Genomic DNA, 21030 nt, shown 5'->3' with positions numbered 1-21030 from the left:
ATCCATCATGCACAGCACCCTGCCGCCCTACATTGCATCCCTCATCCACAGCACCGTGCCGCCCTACATTGTATCCTTCATCCACAGCACCGCGCCGCCCTACATTGTATCCCTCATCCACAGCACCGCGCCACCCTACATTGTATCCCTCATCCACAGCACCGGAACACCCTACATTGTATCCCTCATCCACAGCACCGCACCACCCTACATTGTATCCCTCATCCACAGCAACGTGCCGCCCTACATTGTATCCCTCATCCACAGCACTGCGCCACCCTACATTTTATCCCTCATCCACAGCACCGCGCCACCCTAGATTGTATCCCTCATCCACAGCACCGCGCCGCCCTACATTGTATCCCTCATCCACAGCACTGCTATCCCTCATCCACAGCACTGCGCCGCCCTACATTGTATCCTTCATCCACAGCACTGCGCCGCCCTACATTGTATCCTTCATCCACAGCACTGGACCGCCCTACATTGTATCCCTCATCCACAGCACTGCGCCGCCCTACATTGTATCCCTCATCCACAGCACTGCGCCGCCCTACATTGTATCCCTCATCCACAGCACTGCGCCGCCCTACATTTTATTCCTCATGCACAGCACCGCGCCGCGCTACATTGTATCCCTCATCCACAGCATTGCACCGCCCTATATTGTATCCATCATGCACAGCACCATGCCGCCCTACATTGTATCCTTCATCCACAGCGCCGCACCGCCCTACATTGTATCCTTCATCCACAGCACCGCGCCGCCCTACATTGTATCCCTCATCCACAGCACCGCGCCACCCTACATTGTATCCCTCATCCACAGCACCGGAACACCCTACATTGTATTCCTCATCCACAGCACCGCACCACCCTACATTGTATCCCTTATCCACAGCAACGTGCCGCCCTACATTGTATCCCTCATCCACAGCACTGCGCCGCCCTACACTGTATCCCTCATCCACAGCACCGTGCCGCCCTACATTGTATCCCTCATCCACAGCACTGCTATCCCTCATCCACAGCACTGCGCCGCCCTACAATGTATCCCTCATCCACAGCACTGCGCCGCCCTACATTGTATCCTTCATCCACAGCACTGCGCCGCCCTACATTATATCCCTCATCCACAGCACTGCACCGCCCTACATTGTATTCCTCATGCACAGCACCGCGCCGCCCTACATTGTATCCCTCATCCACAGCACTGCACCGCCCTACATTGTGTCCCTCATCCACAGCACCGCGCCGCCCTACATTGTATCCCTCATCCACAGCACCGCGCCGCCCTACATTGTACCCTTCATCCACAGCACCGCGCCGCCCTACATTGTATCCCTCATCCACAGCACCGCACCGCCCTACATTGTATCCCTCATCCACAGCACTGGACCGCCCTACATTGTATCCCTTATCCACAGCAATGTGCCGCCCTACATTGTATCCCTCATCCACAGCACTGCGCCGCCCTACATTGTATCCCTCATCCACAGCACTGCGCCGCCCTACATTTTATTCCTCATGCACAGCACCGCGCCGCCCTACATTGTATCCCTCATCCACAGCACTGCACCGCCCTATATTGTATCCCTCATCCACAGCACTGCATCGTCCTACATTGTATCCATCATGCACAGCACTGTGCCGCCCTACATTGTATCCCTCATCCACAGCACCGTGCCGCCCTACATTGTATCCTTCATCCACAGCACCGCGCCGCCCTACATTGTATCCTTCATCCACAGCACCGCGCCGCCCTACATTGTATCCTTCATCCACAGCACCGCGCCGCCCTACATTGTATCCCTCATCCACAGCACCGCGCCACCCTACATTGTATCCCTCATCCACAGCATCGGAACACCCTACATTGTATCCCTCATCCACAGCACCGCACCACCCTACATTGTATCCCTTATCCACAGCAACGTGCCGTCCTACATTGTATCCCTCATCCACAGCACTGCGCCGCCCTACATTGTATCCCTCATCCACAGCACCGCGCCACCCTAGATTGTATCCCTCATCCACAGCACCGCGCCGCCCTACATTGTATCCCTCATCCACAGCACTGCTATCCCTCATCCACAGCACTGCCCCGCCCTTTATTGTATCCCTCATCCACAGCACTGCGCCGCCCTACAATGTATCCTTCATCCACAGCACTGCACCGCCCTACATTGTATCCTTCATCCACAGCACTGGACCGCCCTACATTGTATCCCTCATCCACAGCACTGCGCCGCCCTACATTGTATCCCTCATCCACAGCACTGCGCCGCCCTACATTGTATCCCTCATCCACAGCACTGCGCCGCCCTACATTGTATCCCTCATCCACAGCACTGCGCCGCCCTACATTTTATTCCTCATTCACAGCACCGCGCCACCCTACATTGTATCCCTCATCCACAGCATCGGAACACCCTACATTGTATCCCTCATCCACAGCACCGCACCACCCTACATTGTATCCCTTATCCACAGCAACGTGCCGTCCTACATTGTATCCCTCATCCACAGCACTGCGCCGCCCTACATTGTATCCCTCATCCACAGCACCGCGCCACCCTAGATTGTATCCCTCATCCACAGCACCGCGCCGCCCTACATTGTATCCCTCATCCACAGCACTGCACCGCCCTACATTGTATCCCTTATCCACAGCAACGTGCCGCCCTACATTGTATCCCTCATCCACAGCACTGCGCCGCCCTACACTGTATCCCTCATCCACAGCACCGCGCCGCCCTACATTGTATCCCTCATCCACAGCACTGCTATCCCTCATCCACAGCACTGCGCCGCCCTACAATGTATCCCTCATCCACAGCACTGCGCCGCCCTACATTGTATCCTTCATCCACAGCAGTGCGCCGCCCTACATTGTATCCCTCATCCACAGCACTGCACCGCCCTACATTGTATTCCTCATGCACAACACCGCGCCGCCCTACATTGTATCCCTCATCCACAGCACTGCACTGCCCTACATTGTGTCCCTCATCCACAGCACCGCGCCGCCCTACATTGTATTCATCATGCACAGCACCACGCTGCCCTACATTGTATCCCTCATCCACAGCACCGCGCCGCCCTACATTGTATCCTTCATCCACAGCACCGCGCCGCCCTACATTGTATCCCTCATCCACAGCACCGCGCCACCCTACATTGTATCCCTCATCCACAGCATCGGAACACCCTACATTGTATCCCTCATCCACAGCACCGCACCACCCTACATTGTATCCCTTATCCACAGCACCGCACCGCCCTACATTGTATCCCTTATCCACAGCAACGTGCCGCCCTACATTGTATCCCTCATCCACAGCACTGCGCCGCCCTACACTGTATCCCTCATCCACAGCACCGCGCCGCCCTACATTGTATCCCTCATCCACAGCACTGCTATCCCTCATCCACAGCACTGCGCCGCCCTACAATGTATCCCTCATCCACAGCACTGCGCCGCCCTACATTGTATCCTTCATCCACAGCAGTGCGCCGCCCTACATTGTATCCCTCATCCACAGCACTGCACCGCCCTACATTGTATTCCTCATGCACAACACCGCGCCGCCCTACATTGTATCCCTCATCCACAGCACTGCACTGCCCTACATTGTGTCCCTCATCCACAGCACCGCGCCGCCCTACATTGTATCCATCATGCACAGCACCACGCTGCCCTACATTGTATCCCTCATCCACAGCACTGGACCGCCCTACATTGTATCCCTATCCAAAGCAGCGCGCCACCCTACATTGTATCCATCCACAGCACCGCGCCGCCTTACAGTGTATCCCTCATCCACAGCATCGCACCACCCTACATTGTATCCCTCATCCACAGCATCGCACCGCCCTACATTGTATCCCTCATCCACAGCACCGCCCTACATTGTATCCCTCATCCACAGCACCGCCCTACATTGTATCCCTCATCCACATCAGCGCGCCGCCCTACATTGTATCCATCCACAGCACCGCGCCGCCCTACATTGTATCCCTCATCCACAGCATCGCACCGCCCTACATTGTATCCCTCATCCACAGCATCGCACCGCCCTACATTGTATCCCTCATCCACAGCATCGCACCGCCCTACATTGTATACCTTCATCCACAGCACCGCCCCGCCCTACATTGTATCCCTCATCCACAGCACCGCTCTACATTGCTTCCTTCATCTCAATTCACCACTCAGTGCGCACTCTCAACTCTGCTAATGAAATCAAACTAAGTGCCCCTTTACTTCGAACCTCTCATTCCCGCCTCCAAGATTTCTCCAGAGCAGCACCAGCACTCTGGAACGCACTACCAAAAAATATCCAGGCAATCAGACACACTAAACTTAAGGCGTGCTCTAAAAACGCACCTCTTCAGGCAGGCATACCATATTCCCTAAACAAACCCCTCTGTACGCCGCCTGATAACATGCTCCCTGACCTACTGACTGCAATCCCTGCTAGCTGTAATCAACCACCCCTGCAGTCTTCCTGATTCCGCCACTATATGGCTTGACTATTGTCTATGTGTATAGTATCCCCCACTCTCCCCCCCCATACCGTGCACATCTCTAGCTTGACATACTGTGCACATCTCCACCCCACTATACCGCGCACATCTCCAGCCCTTTACCTTCTGTATCCCCCATTATCTGTAGTATGTAAGCTGGTTGGAGCCCCGCACCCCTACTGTCTCCATCAGCTGATTACTACATGGGACGGGCTTTTCTATCTGTTTTCCCTGTAAGTGCTGCGGAGTATGTTGGCGATATAGAAATACAGATTGTTATTATGTCACAAGCGCTCATCGCTGATGTAAGTGTTCTATGAGCCTTAATTTACCCAGCTGCGTTATATGAAGCGTAAACAGCCTCCGCCGCTGGCTGTGACAGTATCATAGTGGTACCTGCAGCCCCCTGTATATACAGATATATACCAGAGTTCATACTAGCTATAAAAAACCATATGACATTAGCTCCCTCTAGTGGTGGCTGTATGTACTGATCACCCGATAGTGATGATGTATAAATATGTGTGTGTATTATATATATATTATACACACACCACTAGAGGGAGCTTGCTGTATGTGTGTATGATTTGTTATATATACACATACACACATATCTATTCAGTGGGCTCCCCCTAGTGGTGGCTGTGTATATCTCTCTTCAGTGGGCTCCTCCTAGTGGTGGCTGTGTATATCTCTCTTCAGTGAGCTTCCCCTAGTGGTGGCTGTGTATATCTCTCTTCAGTGGGCTCCCCCTAGTGGTGATTGTGTATATCTCTCTTCAGTGGGCTCCCCCTAGTGGTGGCTGTGTATATCTCTCTTCAGTGAGCTCCCCTAGTGGTGGCTGTGTATATCTCTCTTCAGTAAGCTCCCCTAGTGGTGGCTGTGTATATCTCTCTTCAGTGGGCTCCCCCTAGTGGTGGCTGTGTATATCTCTCTTCAGTGAGCTCCCCCTAGTGGTGGCTGTGCATATCTCTCTTCAGTGAGCTCCCCCTAGTGGTGGCTGTGTATATCTCTCTTCAGTGAGCTCCCCCTAGTGGTGGCTGTGTATATCTCTCTTCAGTGAGCTCCCCCTAGTGGTGGCTGTGTATATCTCTCTTCAGTGAGCTCCCCCTAGTGGTGGCTGTGTATATCTCTCTTCAGTGAGCTCCCCCTAGTGGTGGCTGTGTATATCTCTCTTCAGTGAGCTCCCCCTAGTGGTGGCTGTGTATATCTCTCTTCAGTGAGCTCCCCTAGTGGTGGCTGTGTATATCTCTCTTCAGTGAGCTCCCCTAGTGGTGGCTGTGTATATCTCTCTTCAGTGAGCTCCCCCTAGTGGTGGCTGTGTATATCTCTCTTCAGTGAGCTCCCCCTAGTGGTGGCTGTGTATATCTCTCTTCAGTGAGCTCCCCCTAGTGGTGGCTGTGTATATCTCTCTTCAGTGAGCTCCCCCTAGTGGTGGCTGTGTATATCTCTCTTCAGTGAGCTCCCCCTAGTGGTGGCTGTGTATATCTCTCTTCAGTGAGCTCCCCCTAGTGGTGGCTGTGTATACGTCTCTTCAGTGACCTCCCCCTTGTGGTGGCTGTGTATACCTCTCTTCAGTGAGCTCCCCCTAGTGGTGGCTGTGTATATCTCTCTTCAGTGAGCTCCCCTAGTGGTGGCTGTGTATATCTCTCTTCAGTGAGCTCCCCTAGTGGTGGCTGTGTATATCTCTCTTCAGTGGGCTTCCCTAGTGGTGGCTGTGTATATCTCTCTTCAGTGAGCTCCCCCTAGTGGTGGCTGTGTATATCTCTTCAGTGAGCTTCCCCTAGTGGTGACTGTGTATATCTCTCTTCAGTGAGCTCCCCCTAGTGGTGGCTGTGTATATCTCTCTTCAGTGAGCTCCCCCTAGTGGTGGCTGTGTATATCTCTCTTCAGTGAGCTCCCCCTAGTGGTGGCTGTGTATATCTCTCTTCAGTGAGCTCCCCCTAGTGGTGGCTGTGTATATCTCTCTTCAGTGAGCTCCCCCTAGTGGTGGCTGTGTAGACGTCTCTTCAGTGAGCTCCCCCTAGTGGTGGCTGTGTATACCTCTCTTCAGTGAGCTCCCCCTAGTGGTGGCTGTGTATACCTCTCTTCAGTGAGCTCCCCCTAGTGGTGGCTGTGTATACCTCTCTTCAGTGAGCTCCCCCTAGTGGTGGCTGTGTATATCTCTCTTCAGTGAGCTCCCCTAGTGGTGGCTGTGTATACCTCTCTCCAGTGAGCTCCCCCTAGTGGTGGTTGTGTATACCTCTCTTCAGTGAGCTCCCCCTAGTGGTGGCTGTGTATGCCTCTCTTCAGTGAGCTCCCCCTAGTGGTGGCTGTGTATATCTCTCTTCAGTGAGCTCCCGCTAGTGGTGACTGTGTATATCTCTCTTCAGTGAGCTCCCCCTAGTGGTGGCTGTGTATATCTCTCTTCAGTGAGCTCCCCCTAGTGGTGGCTGTGTATACCTCTCTTCAGTGAGCTCCCCCTAGTGGTGGCTGTGTATATCTCTCTTCAGTGAGCTCCCCCTAGTGGTGGCTATGTATATCTCTCTTCAGTGAGCTCCCCCTAGTGGTGGCTGTGTCTATTTCTTTTCAGTGAGCTCCCCCTAGTGATGGCTGTGTATATCTCTCTTCAGTGAGCTCCCCCTAGTGGTGGCTGTGTATATCTCTCTCCAGTGAGCTCCTCCTCTTGTACAGTTATGTTATAACATTTATCAGCTCAGACTTTCCAATATAAAAGCTGTACATTAGATACGAACTCTAATAACGGTGGGGTGTGAGGGGCGGAGCTCTGCGGGGCCCCAAGGTGTCCTCGACACAACACAGTGACTAATGAAAGACTCACGTTGCTGAGAGAACACAAATCCACAAACTGTTTAATCTTATCTTCAAAGAACCTCTCATAGATGAAGATGAAGAACAGAACCTGAAACACAGAGAGAGACGTGCTGACCGCCATCCTGCGCCGGAGCGTTACCTACAGTCCCACAATGCACTTCTTGCTCACCTGCACGAGACCGACAGCCAACCACATGGAGGCTGACATACCAAACCTAAGAATAATGCTCATGGGCGCCTGATAGCCCCCGGCAGATGGGCTCAGCTCCAGGTTTAGGTCCTTGGTGGCGATGTTTTTCAGGCCCACAACCTGGAGGGTGGAGACAGGGAAAAAAATGTGAAAAACAACTGTTTTTTCCCAATTTCAATTCCTGTTCATTCGGGTAAATCAGCATTTTATGTGCAGGTTGGTGGCGGCCAAAACAACATAACTGACTGTGCTGGTGACAAGACGGTGATACGTGTAGAGGTGGGCGGGCCCATGTCTGGATCCTCCCACCCGTAACGCTATATGGCAGTGATCACATGATCAGAACGTTACTTCACCTCCAGCAGTAGTAGCACCGAGAAGAGCTGCAGCAGAGGACTGAGCTTCCGCTGTGCCTGGATTTCATTCCACTCGTTGGCCACCAGGATTGTCCTCCAGAAGCTGACGTTGGGTCTTCCTAGAAAACATGGTGGTAAGAAAGAGCTTACAATCTATTTTCAGCAGCAAGTGCCCCTCATTCTGGGCTTAGAAGTCTAATGGGTGGCCCCAATTAATGATAGGCACTACCTATTGGACGAAGAAGGCTGTCGATCACTGATTAGGACCGCCCACTGGGCTTCTGCAGACTGCTCCCTCGCCCAGCTCTGTAACGGGCTGCCTAATTGAAAGATGGGCACATTTACACCCAATGTGTAAATTCGGCAATTTCAGTTCAGCATGAAATCCATCATTCAGCAGAAGAGTTGATAGTACGGACCGCACGCTGTGTTCTGCCCGGAGACTGCTGATAACAGCTGATTACATTGTCTCAGCTGTCAGCCCCATAGCAGAACAAAGGGAATGTATCCAGAGAACAGCGGGTGGTCTGTTCCCTGACTACAGCTCCCAACGGTTCACATGCTACTAATTGGTACTAACATGCATTAGTACCAATTAGTAGTTTATGTAAAATCATCACTTAATAACCATCTTATGAGCGATCATCTTTGTGTCTAGATGCACCCTTAGATAAGGACGGCCTGGAGGTTTATATGTGGTCTATGGGCGGTCCTGAAGTGCTTAAAAGGTCGTGATAAGAAAGCCCAGGAACAGTGAGGTGAGCCAACCTTGTGCATTAGATGGGGTTCGGCCTTTTGCTTTTTCACAGTCGATCAGGAAGATGTTGCATGTGAGCTGTGAGATGAGCAAGTGGATGAGCTCCAGCGCCTGCAAAGGAAGGCAGCGAGGGTCAAGACGAGAGGGTGAGGAGGTGCAAATCTTATAGACGTCAACATACAACACCCATCACCTTCAAAGAGAACGCCACACATAAGTAGATGACGAAGTCTGTCTCCACCTGCCCCCCAGCGGGAGGTAAGGTGACGCTGACCGCCGAATACTGACCCTGCAAAACGTAACGAGTAATGAGAAGTATAAAATCAGTATTATAGTAGTTACGTAGTTATATTCTTGCACATAGGGGGCAGTATTATAGTAGTTATATTCTTGCACATAGGGGGCAGTATTATAGTAGTTATATTCTTGTACATAGGGAGCAGTATTATAGTAGTTATATTCTTGTACATAGGGGGTAGTATTATAGTAGTTATATTCTTGTACATAGGGAGCAGTATTATAGTAGTTATATTCTTGTACATAGGGAGCAGTATTATAGTAGTTATATTCTTGTACATAGGGAGCAGTATTATAGTAGTTATATTCTTGTACATAGGAGGCAGTATTATAGTAGTTATATTCTTGTACATAGGAGGCAGTATTATAGTAGTTATATTCTTGTACATAGGGAGCAGTATTATAGTAGTTATATTCTTGTACATAGGGAGCAGTATTATAGTAGTTATATTCTTGTACATAGGGGGTAGTATTATAGTAGTTATATTCTTGTACATAGGGAGCAGTATTATAGTAGTTATATTCTTGTACATAGGGAGCAGTATTATAGTAGTTATATTCTTGTACATAGGGAGCAGTATTATAGTAGTTATATTCTTGTACATAGGAGGCAGTATTATAGTAGTTATATTCTTGTATATAGGAGGCAGTATTATAGTAGTTATATTCTTGTACATAGGGAGCAGTATTATAGTAGTTATATTCTTGTACATAGGAGGCAGTATTATAGTAGTTATATTCTTGTACATAGGAGGCAGTATTATAGTAGTTATATTCTTGTACATAGGGAGCAGTATTATAGTAGTTATATTCTTGTACATAGGGAGCAGTATTATAGTAGTTATATTCTTGTACATAGGGGGTAGTATTATAGTAGTTATATTCTTGTACATAGGGAGCAGTATTATAGTAGTTATATTCTTGTACATAGGGAGCAGTATTATAGTAGTTATATTCTTGTACATAGGGAGCAGTATTATAGTAGTTATATTCTTGTACATAGGAGGCAGTATTATAGTAGTTATATTCTTGTATATAGGAGGCAGTATTATAGTAGTTATATTCTTGTACATAGGGAGCAGTATTATAGTAGTTATATTCTTGTACATAGGAGGCAGTATTATAGTAGTTATATTCTTGTACATAGGAGGCAGTATTATAGTAGTTATATTCTTGTACATAGGAGGCAGTATTATAGTAGTTATATTCTTGTATATAGGAGGCAGTATTATAGTAGTTATATTCTTGTACATAGGGAGCAGTATTATAGTAGTTATATTCTTGTACATAGGGAGCAGTATTATAGTAGTTATATTCTTGTACATAGGAGGCAGTATTATAGTAGTTATATTCTTGTACATAGGAGGCAGTATTATAGTAGTTATATTCTTGTACATAGGGGGCAGTATTATAGTAGTTATATTCTTGTATATAGGGGGCAGTATTATAGTAGTTATATTCTTGTACATAGGAGCAGTATTATAGTAGTTATATTCTTGTACATAGGGGACAGTATTATAGTAGTTATATTCTTGTACATAGGGGGCAGTATTATAGTAGTTATATTCTTGTACATAGGGAGCAGTATTATAGTAGTTATATTCTTGTACATAGGGGGCAGTATTATAGCAGTTATATTCTTGTACATAGCAGGCAGTATTATAGTAGTTATATTCTTGTGCATAGGGGGCAGTATTATAGTAGTTATATTCTTGTACATAGCAGGCAGTATTATAGTAGTTATATTCTTGTACATAGGCAGCAGTATTATAGTAGTTATATTCTAGTACATAAGGGGCAGTATTATAGTAGTTATATTCTTGTATATAGGGGCAGTATTATAGTAGTTATATTCTTGTATACAGGGGGCAGTATTATAGTAGTTATATTCTTGTACATAGGGGGCAGTATTATAGTAGTTATATTCTTGTACATAGGCGGCAGTATTATAGTAGTTATATTCTTGTACATAGGGGGCAGTATTATAGTAGTTATATTCTTGTACATAGGAGGCAGTATTATAGTAGTTATATTCTTGTACATAGGAGGCAGTATTATAGTAGTTATATTCTTGTACATAGGGGGCAGTATTATAGTAGTTATATTCTTGTACATAGGCGGCAGTATTATAGTAGTTATATTCTTGTACATAGGGGGCAGTATTATAGTAGTTATATTCTTGTACATAGGAGGCAGTATTATAGCAGTTATATTCTTGTACATAGGGAGCAGTATTATAGTAGTTATATTCTTGTACATAGGGGGCAGTATTATAGTAGTTATATTCTTGTACATAGGAGGCAGTATTATAGTAGTTATATTCTTGTACATAGGGAGCAGTATTATAGTAGTTATATTCTTGTACATAGGCAGCAGTATTATAGTAGTTATATTCTTGTACATAGGGGGTAGTAATATAGTAGTTATATTCTTGTACATAGGGGGTAGTATTATAGTAGTTATATTCTTGTACATAGGGGGCAGTATTATAGTAGTTATATTCTTGTATATAGGGGGCAGTATTATAGTAGTTATATTCTTGTACATAGGGGGTAGTATTATAGTAGTTATATTCTTGTACATAGGGGGCAGTATTATAGTAGTTATATTCTTGTATATAGGGGGCAGTATTATAGTAGTTATATTCTTGTATATAGGGGGCAGTATTATAGTAGTTATATTCTTGTACATAGGAGGCAGTATTATAGTAGTTATATTCTTGTACATAGGGGGTAGTATTATAGTAGTTATATTCTTGTACATAGGGGGCAGTATTATAGTAGTTATATTCTTGTACATAGGGGGCAGTATTATAGTAGTTATATTCTTGTATATAGGGGGCAGTATTATAGTAGTTATATTCTTGTATATAGGGGGCAGTATTATAGTAGTTATATTCTTGTACATAGGGGGTAGTAATATAGTAGTTATATTCTTGTACATAGGGGGTAGTATTATAGTAGTTATATCCTTGTACATAGGAGGCAGTATTATAGTAGTTATATTCTTGTACATAGGGGGCAGTATTATAGTAGTTATATTCTTGTACATAGGAGGCAGTATTATAGTAGTTATATTCTTCTACATAGGGAGCAGTATTATAGTAGTTATATTCTTGTACATAGGCAGCAGTATTATAGTAGTTATATTCTTGTACATAGGGGGTAGTAATATAGTAGTTATATTCTTGTACATAGGGGGTAGTATTATAGTAGTTATATTCTTGTACATAGGGGGCAGTATTATAGTAGTTATATTATTGTATATAGGGAGCAGTATTAAAGTAGTTATATTCTTGTACATAGGAGCAGTATTATAGTAGTTATATTCTAGTACATAGGGGGCAGTATTATAGTAGTTATATTCTTGTATATAGGGGCAGTATTATAGTAGTTATATTCTTGTATACAGGGGGCAGTATTATAGCAGTTATATTCTTGTACATAGGGAGCAGTATTATAGTAGTTATATTCTTGTACATAGGAGGTAGTATTATAGTAGTTATATTCTTGTACATAGGAGGCAGTATTATAGTAGTTATATTCTTGTATATAGGGAGCAGTATTATAGTAGTTATATTCTTGTACATAGGAGGCAGTATTATAGTAGTTATATTCTTGTATATAGGGAGCAGTATTATATTAGTTATATTCTTGTACATAGGGAGCAGTATTATAGTAGTTATATTCTTGTACATAGGAGGCAGTATTATAGTAGTTATATTCTTGTATATAGGGAGCAGTATTATAGTAGTTATATTCTTGTACATAGGAGGCAGTATTATAGTAGTTATATTCTTGTATATAGGGAGCAGTATTATATTAGTTATATTCTTGTACATAGGGAGCAGTATTATAGTAGTTATTCTTGTACATAGTGGCAGTATTATAGTAGATATATTCTTGTACATAGGGGGCAGTATTATAGTAGTTATATTCTTGTACATAGGGGCAGTATTATAGTAGTTATATTCTTGTACATAGGGGGCAGTATTATAATAGTTATATTCTTGTACATAGGGAGCAGTATTATATTAGTTATATTCTTGTACATAGGGAGCAGTATTATAGTAGTTATATTCTTGTACATAGGGGCAGTATTATAGTAGATATATTCTTGTACATAGGGGGCAGTATTATAGTAGTTATATTCTTGTACATAGGGGCAGTATTATAGTAGTTATATTCTTGTACATAGGAGCAGTATTATAGTAGTTATATTCTTGTATATAGGGGGCAGTATTATAGTAGTTATATTCTTGTATATAGGGAGCAGTATTATAGTAGTTATATTCTTGTATATAGGGAGCAGTATTATAGTAGTTATATTCTTGTACATAGGGGGCAGTATTATAGTAGTTATATTCTTGTACATAGGAGCAGTATTATAGTAGTTATATTCTTGTACATAGGGGACAGTATTATAGTAGTTATATTCTTATACATAGGGGGCAGTATTATAGTAGTTATATTCTTGTACATAGGGAGCAGTATTATAGTAGTTATATTCTTGTACATAGGGGCAGTATTATAGTAGTTATATTCTTGTACATAGCAGTATTATAGTAGTTATATTCTTGTACATAGGGGGCAGTATTATAGTAGTTATATTCTTGTACATAGGAGGCAGTATTATAGTAGTTATATTCTTGTACATAGGGGGCAGTATTATAGTAGTTATATTCTTGTATATAGGGAGCAGTATTATAGTAGTTATATGCTTGTACATAGGGAGCAGTATTATAGTAGTTATATTCTTGTACATAGGAGGCAGTATTATAGTAGTTATATTCTTGTATATAGGGGCAGTATTATAGTAGTTATATTCTTGTACATAGGGGCAGTATTATAGTAGTTATATTCTTGTACATAGGGGGCAGTATTATAATAGTTATATTCTTGTACATAGGGAGCAGTATTATATTAGTTATATTCTTGTACATAGGGAGCAGTATTATAGTAGTTATATTCTTGTACATAGGGGCAGTATTATAGTAGATATATTCTTGTACATAGGGGGCAGTATTATAGTAGTTATATTCTTGTACATAGGGGCAGTATTATAGTAGTTATATTCTTGTACATAGGAGCAGTATTATAGTAGTTATATTCTTGTATATAGGGGGCAGTATTATAGTAGTTATATTCTTGTATATAGGGAGCAGTATTATAGTAGTTATATTCTTGTATATAGGGAGCAGTATTATAGTAGTTATATTCTTGTACATAGGGGGCAGTATTATAGTAGTTATATTCTTGTACATAGGAGCAGTATTATAGTAGTTATATTCTTGTACATAGGGGACAGTATTATAGTAGTTATATTCTTATACATAGGGGGCAGTATTATAGTAGTTATATTCTTGTACATAGGGAGCAGTATTATAGTAGTTATATTCTTGTACATAGGGGCAGTATTATAGTAGTTATATTCTTGTACATAGCAGTATTATAGTAGTTATATTCTTGTACATAGGGGGCAGTATTATAGTAGTTATATTCTTGTACATAGGAGGCAGTATTATAGTAGTTATATTCTTGTACATAGGGGGCAGTATTATAGTAGTTATATTCTTGTATATAGGGAGCAGTATTATAGTAGTTATATTCTTGTACATAGGGAGCAGTATTATAGTAGTTATATTCTTGTACATAGGAGGCAGTATTATAGTAGTTATATTCTTGTATATAGGGGCAGTATTATAGTAGTTATATTCTTGTATACAGGGGGCAGTATTATAGCAGTTATATTCTTGTACATAGGGAGCAGTATTATAGTAGTTATATTCTTGTACATAGGAGGCAGTATTATAGTAGTTATATTCTTGTACATAGGAGGCAGTATTATAGTAGTTATATTCTTGTATATAGGGAGCAGTATTATAGTAGTTATATTCTTGTACATAGGGAGCAGTATTATAGTAGTTATATTCTTGTACATAGGAGGCAGTATTATAGTAGTTATATTCTTGTATATAGGGAGCAGTATTATAGTAGTTATATTCTTGTACATAGGAGGCAGTATTATAGTAGTTATATTCTTGTATATAGGGAGCAGTATTATATTAGTTATATTCTTGTACATAGGGAGCAGTATTATAGTAGTTATTCTTGTACATAGTGGCAGTATTATAGTAGATATATTCTTGTACATAGGGGGCAGTATTATAGTAGTTATATTCTTGTACATAGGGGCAGTATTATAGTAGTTATATTCTTGTACATAGGGGGCAGTATTATAATAGTTATATTCTTGTACATAGGGAGCAGTATTATATTAGTTATATTCTTGTACATAGGGAGCAGTATTATAGTAGTTATATTCTTGTACATAGGGGCAGTATTATAGTAGATATATTCTTGTACATAGGGGGCAGTATTATAGTAGTTATATTCTTGTACATAGGAGGCAGTATTATAGTAGTTATATTCTTGCATATAGGGGCAGTATTATAGTAGTTATATTCTTGTATACAGGGGGCAGTATTATAGCAGTTATATTCTTGTACATAGGGAGCAGTATTATAGTAGTTATATTCTTGTACATAGGGGCAGTATTATAGTAGTTATATTCTTGTACATAGGGGCAGTATTATAGTAGTTATATTCTTGTACATAGGAGCAGTATTATAGTAGTTATATTCTTGTATATAGGGGGCAGTATTATAGTAGTTATATTCTTGTATATAGGGAGCAGTATTATAGTAGTTATATTCTTGTATATAGGGAGCAGTATTATAGTAGTTATATTCTTGTACATAGGAGGCAGTATTATAGTAGTTATATTCTTGTATATAGGGAGCAGTATTATATTAGTTATATTCTTGTACATAGGGAGCAGTATTATAGTAGTTATTCTTGTACATAGTGGCAGTATTATAGTAGATATATTCTTGTACATAGGGGGCAGTATTATAGTAGTTATATTCTTGTACATAGGGGCAGTATTATAGTAGTTATATTCTTGTACATAGGGGGCAGTATTATAATAGTTATATTCTTGTACATAGGGAGCAGTATTATATTAGTTATACTCTTGTACATAGGGGGCAGTATTATAGTAGTTATATTCTTGTATATAGGGAGCAGTATTATAGTAGTTATATTCTTGTATATAGGGAGCAGTATTATAGTAGTTATATTCTTGTATACAGGGGGCAGTATTATAGCAGTTATATTCTTGTACATAGGGAGCAGTATTATAGTAGTTATATTCTTGTACATAGGGGCAGTATTATAGTAGTTATATTCTTGTACATAGGGGCAGTATTATAGTAGTTATATTCTTGTACATAGGAGCAGTATTATAGTAGTTATATTCTTGTATATAGGGGGCAGTATTATAGTAGTTATATTCTTGTATATAGGGAGCAGTATTATAGTAGTTATATTCTTGTATATAGGGAGCAGTATTATAGTAGTTATATTCTTGTACATAGGAGGCAGTATTATAGTAGTTATATTCTTGTATATAGGGAGCAGTATTATATTAGTTATATTCTTGTACATAGGGAGCAGTATTATAGTAGTTATTCTTGTACATAGTGGCAGTATTATAGTAGATATATTCTTGTACATAGGGGGCAGTATTATAGTAGTTATATTCTTGTACATAGGGGCAGTATTATAGTAGTTATATTCTTGTACATAGGGGGCAGTATTATAATAGTTATATTCTTGTACATAGGGAGCAGTATTATATTAGTTATACTCTTGTACATAGGGAGCAGTATTATAGTAGTTATATTCTTGTACATAGGGGCAGTATTATAGTAGATATATTCTTGTACATAGGGGGCAGTATTATAGTAGTTATATTCTTGTACATAGGGGCAGTATTATAGTAGTTATATTCTTGTACATAGGAGCAGTATTATAGTAGTTATATTCTTGTATATAGGGGGCAGTATTATAGTAGTTATATTCTTGTATATAGGGAGCAGTATTATAGTAGTTATATTCTTGTATATAGGGAGCAGTATTATAGTAGTTATATTCTTGTACATAGGGGGCAGTATTATAGTAGTTATATTCTTGTACATAGGGAGCAGTATTATAGTAGTTATATTCTTGTACATAGGGGGCAGTATTATAGTAGTTATATTCTTGTACATAGGAGGCAGTATTATAGTAGTTATATTCTTGTACATAGGAGGCAGTATTATAGTAGTTATATTCTTGTATATAGGGAGCAGTATTATATTAGTTATATTCTTGTACATAGGGAGCAGTATTATAGTAGTTATTCTTGTACATAGTGGCAGTATTATAGTAGATATATTCTTGTACATAGGGGGCAGTATTATAGTAGTTATATTCTTGTACATAGGGGCAGTATTATAGTAGTTATATTCTTGTACATAGGGGGCAGTATTATAATAGTTATATTCTTGTACATAGGGAGCAGTATTATATTAGTTATATTCTTGTACATAGGGAGCAGTATTATAGTAGTTATATTCTTGTACATAGGGAGCAGTATTATAGTAGTTATATTCTTGTACATAGGGGCAGTATTATAGTAGATATATTCTTGTACATAGGGGGCAGTATTATAGTAGTTATATTCTTGTACATAGGGGCAGTATTATAGTAGTTATATTCTTGTACATAGGAGCAGTATTATAGTAGTTATATTCTTGTATATAGGGGGCAGTATTATAGTAGTTATATTCTTGTATATAGGGAGCAGTATTATAGTAGTTATATTCTTGTATATAGGGAGCAGTATTATAGTAGTTATATTCTTGTACATAGGGGGCAGTATTATAGTAGTTATATTCTTGTACATAGGAGCAGTATTATAGTAGTTATATTCTTGTACATAGGGGACAGTATTATAGTAGTTATATTCTTATACATAGGGGGCAGTATTATAGTAGTTATATTCTTGTACATAGGGAGCAGTATTATAGTAGTTATATTCTTGTACATAGGGGCAGTATTATAGTAGTTATATTCTTGTACATAGCAGTATTATAGTAGTTATATTCTTGTACATAGGGGGCAGTATTATAGTAGTTATATTCTTGTACATAGGAGGTAGTATTATAGTAGTTATATTCTTGTACATAGGGGCAGTATTATAGTAGTTATATTCTTGTACATAGGGGGCAGTATTATAATAGTTATATTCTTGTACATAGGGAGCAGTATTATATTAGTTATATTCTTGTACATAGGGAGCAGTATTATAGTAGTTATATTCTTGTACATAGGGAGCAGTATTATAGTAGTTATATTCTTGTACATAGGGGCAGTATTATAGTAGATATATTCTTGTACATAGGGGGCAGTATTATAGTAGTTATATTCTTGTACATAGGGGCAGTATTATAGTAGTTATATTCTTGTACATAGGAGCAGTATTATAGTAGTTATATTCTTGTACATAGGGGCAGTATTATAGTAGTTATATTCTTGTACATAGCAGTATTATAGTAGTTATATTCTTGTACATAGGGGGCAGTATTATAGTAGTTATATTCTTGTACATAGGAGCAGTATTATAGTAGTTATATCCCTGTACATAGGAGCAGTATTATAGTAGTTATATTCTTGTATATAGGAGCAGTATTATAGTAGTTATATTCTTGTACATAGGGGGCTTTATTATAGTAGTTATATTCTTGCACATAGGAGGCAGTATTATAGTAGTTATATCCTTGTACATAGGGGACAGTATTATAGTAGTTATATTCTTGTACATAGGAGCAGTATTATAGTAGTTATATTCTCACACATAGGAGGTAGTATTATAGTAGTTGTATTCTTGTACATAGGAGGCAGTATTATAATAGTTATATCCTTGTACATAGGGGGCAGTATTATAGTAGTTATATTATTGTACATAGGGGGCAGTATTATAGTAGTTATATTCTTGTACATAGGAGGCAGTATTATAGTAGTTATATTCTTGTACATAGGAGGTAGTATTATAGTAGTTATACTCTTGCACATAGGGGGCAGTATTATAGTAGTTATATTCTTGTACATAGGGAGCAGTATTATAGTAGTTATATTCTTGTACATAGGAGGTAGTATTATAGTAGTTATATTCTTGTACATAGGGGGCAGTATTATAGTAGTTATATTCTTGTACATAGGAGGTAGTATTATAGTAGTTATATTCTTGTACATAGGAGGTAGTATTATAGTAGTTATATTCTTGTACATATGGGGCAGTATTATAGTAGTTATATTCTTGTACATAGGGGGCAGTATTATAGTAGTTATATTCTTGTACATAGGAGGTAGTATTATAGTAGTTATATTCTTGTACATAGGGGGCAGTATTATAGAAGTTATATTCTTGTACATAGGGGGCAGTATTATAGAAGTTATATTCTTGTACATAGGGGACAGTATTATAGTAGTTATATTCTTGTACATAGGGAGCAGTATTATAGTAGTTATATTCTTGTACATACGGGGCAGTATTATAGTAGTTATATTCTTGTACATAGGGGGCAGTATTATAGTAGTTATATTCTTGTACACAGGGGCAGTATTATAGTAGTTATATTCTTGTACATAGCAGGCAGTATTATAGTAGTTATATTCTTGTACATAGGGGGCAGTATTACAGTAGTTATATTCTTGTACATAGGGGGCAGTATTATAGTAGTTATATTCTTGTACATATGGGAGCAGTATTATAGTAGTTATATTCTTGTACATAGGAGCAGTATTATAGTAGTTATATTCTTGTACATAGGGGGCAGTATTATAGTAGTTATATTCTTGTACATAGAGGGCAGTATTATAGAAGTTATATTCTTGTACATAGGGGGCAGTATTATAGTAGTTATATTCTTGTACATAGGGAGCAGTATTATAGTAGTTATATTCTTGTACATAGGAGGTAGTATTATAGTAGTTATATTCTTGTACATAGGGGGCAGTATTATAGTAGTTATATTCTTGTACATAGGAGGTAGTATTATAGTAGTTATATTCTTGTACATAGGAGGTAGTATTATAGTAGTTATATTCTTGTACATATGGGGCAGTATTATAGTAGTTATATTCTTGTACATAGGGGGCAGTATTATAGTAGTTATATTCTTGTACATAGGAGGTAGTATTATAGTAGTTATATTCTTGTACATAGGGGGCAGTATTATAGAAGTTATATTCTTGTACATAGGGGGCAGTATTATAGAAGTTATATTCTTGTACATAGGGGGCAGTATTATAGTAGTTATATTCTTGTACATAGGAGGCAGTATTATAGTAGTTATATTCTTGTACATAGGGGGCAGTATTATAGAAGTTATATTCTTGTACATAGGGGGCAGTATTATAGTAGTTTTATTCCTGTACATAGGGAGCAGTATTATAGTAGTTATATTCTTGTACATAGGGGACAGTATTATAGTAGTTATATCCTTGTACATAGGGGACAGTATTATAGTAGTTATATTCTTGTACATAGGAGGCAGTATTATAGTAGTTATATTCTTGTACATAGGGGGGCAGTATTATAGTAGTTATATTCTTGTACATAGGGGGGCAGTATTATAGTAGTTATATTCTTGTACATAGGGGGGCAGTATTATAGTAGTTATATTCTTGTACATAGGAGCAGTATTATAGTAGTTATATTCTTGTACATAGGGGGGCAGTATTATAGTAGTTATAGTCTTGTACATAGGGGGCAGTATTATAGTAGTTATATTCTTGTGCATAGGAGGCAGTATTATAGTAGTTATATTCTTGTACATAGGAGCAGTATTATAGTAGTTATATTCTTGTACATAGGGGGCAGTATTATAGAAGTTATATTCTTGTACATAGGGGGTAGTATTATAGTAGTTATATTCTTGTACATAGGGGGCAGTATTATAGTAGTTATATTCTTCTACATAGGGGGCAGTATTATAGCAGTTATATTCTTGTACTTAGGGAGTAGTATTATAGTAGTTATATTCTTGTACATAGGAGGCAGTATTATAGTAGTTATATTCTTGTAAATAGGGGGCAGTGTTATAGTAGTTATATTCTTGTACATAGGAGCAGTATTATAGTAGTTATATTCTTGTGCATAGGGGGCAGTATTATAGTAGTTATATTCTTGTCCATAGG

At 40.2% G+C, this 21030-nt stretch overlaps 1 protein-coding gene across 1 annotated transcript in view; it reads right to left on the bottom strand.

Moving 5' to 3' along the window:
* The window catches only part of LOC136581653 (meckelin-like), a 72768-nt gene that overhangs the window by 16505 nt on the left and 35233 nt on the right, over positions 1-21030 (bottom strand). The window contains exons 18-22 of the mRNA XM_066582276.1: positions 8841-8936; positions 8659-8758; positions 7891-8009; positions 7514-7654; positions 7352-7432 (exon numbers count right to left, since the gene is read on the bottom strand). Of these exons, the coding sequence (XP_066438373.1) occupies positions 7352-7432; positions 7514-7654; positions 7891-8009; positions 8659-8758; positions 8841-8936 (537 nt within the window). The remainder of the gene's footprint in view (positions 1-7351; positions 7433-7513; positions 7655-7890; positions 8010-8658; positions 8759-8840; positions 8937-21030) is intronic.

The sequence above is a fragment of the Eleutherodactylus coqui genome, chromosome 11 (assembly GCF_035609145.1).
Source record: "Eleutherodactylus coqui strain aEleCoq1 chromosome 11, aEleCoq1.hap1, whole genome shotgun sequence".
Lineage (NCBI taxonomy): Eukaryota > Metazoa > Chordata > Amphibia > Anura > Eleutherodactylidae > Eleutherodactylus > Eleutherodactylus coqui.
The sequence above is the reverse complement of the archived record's forward strand: the minus strand, read 5'-3'. Positions and strand labels throughout refer to the sequence as shown.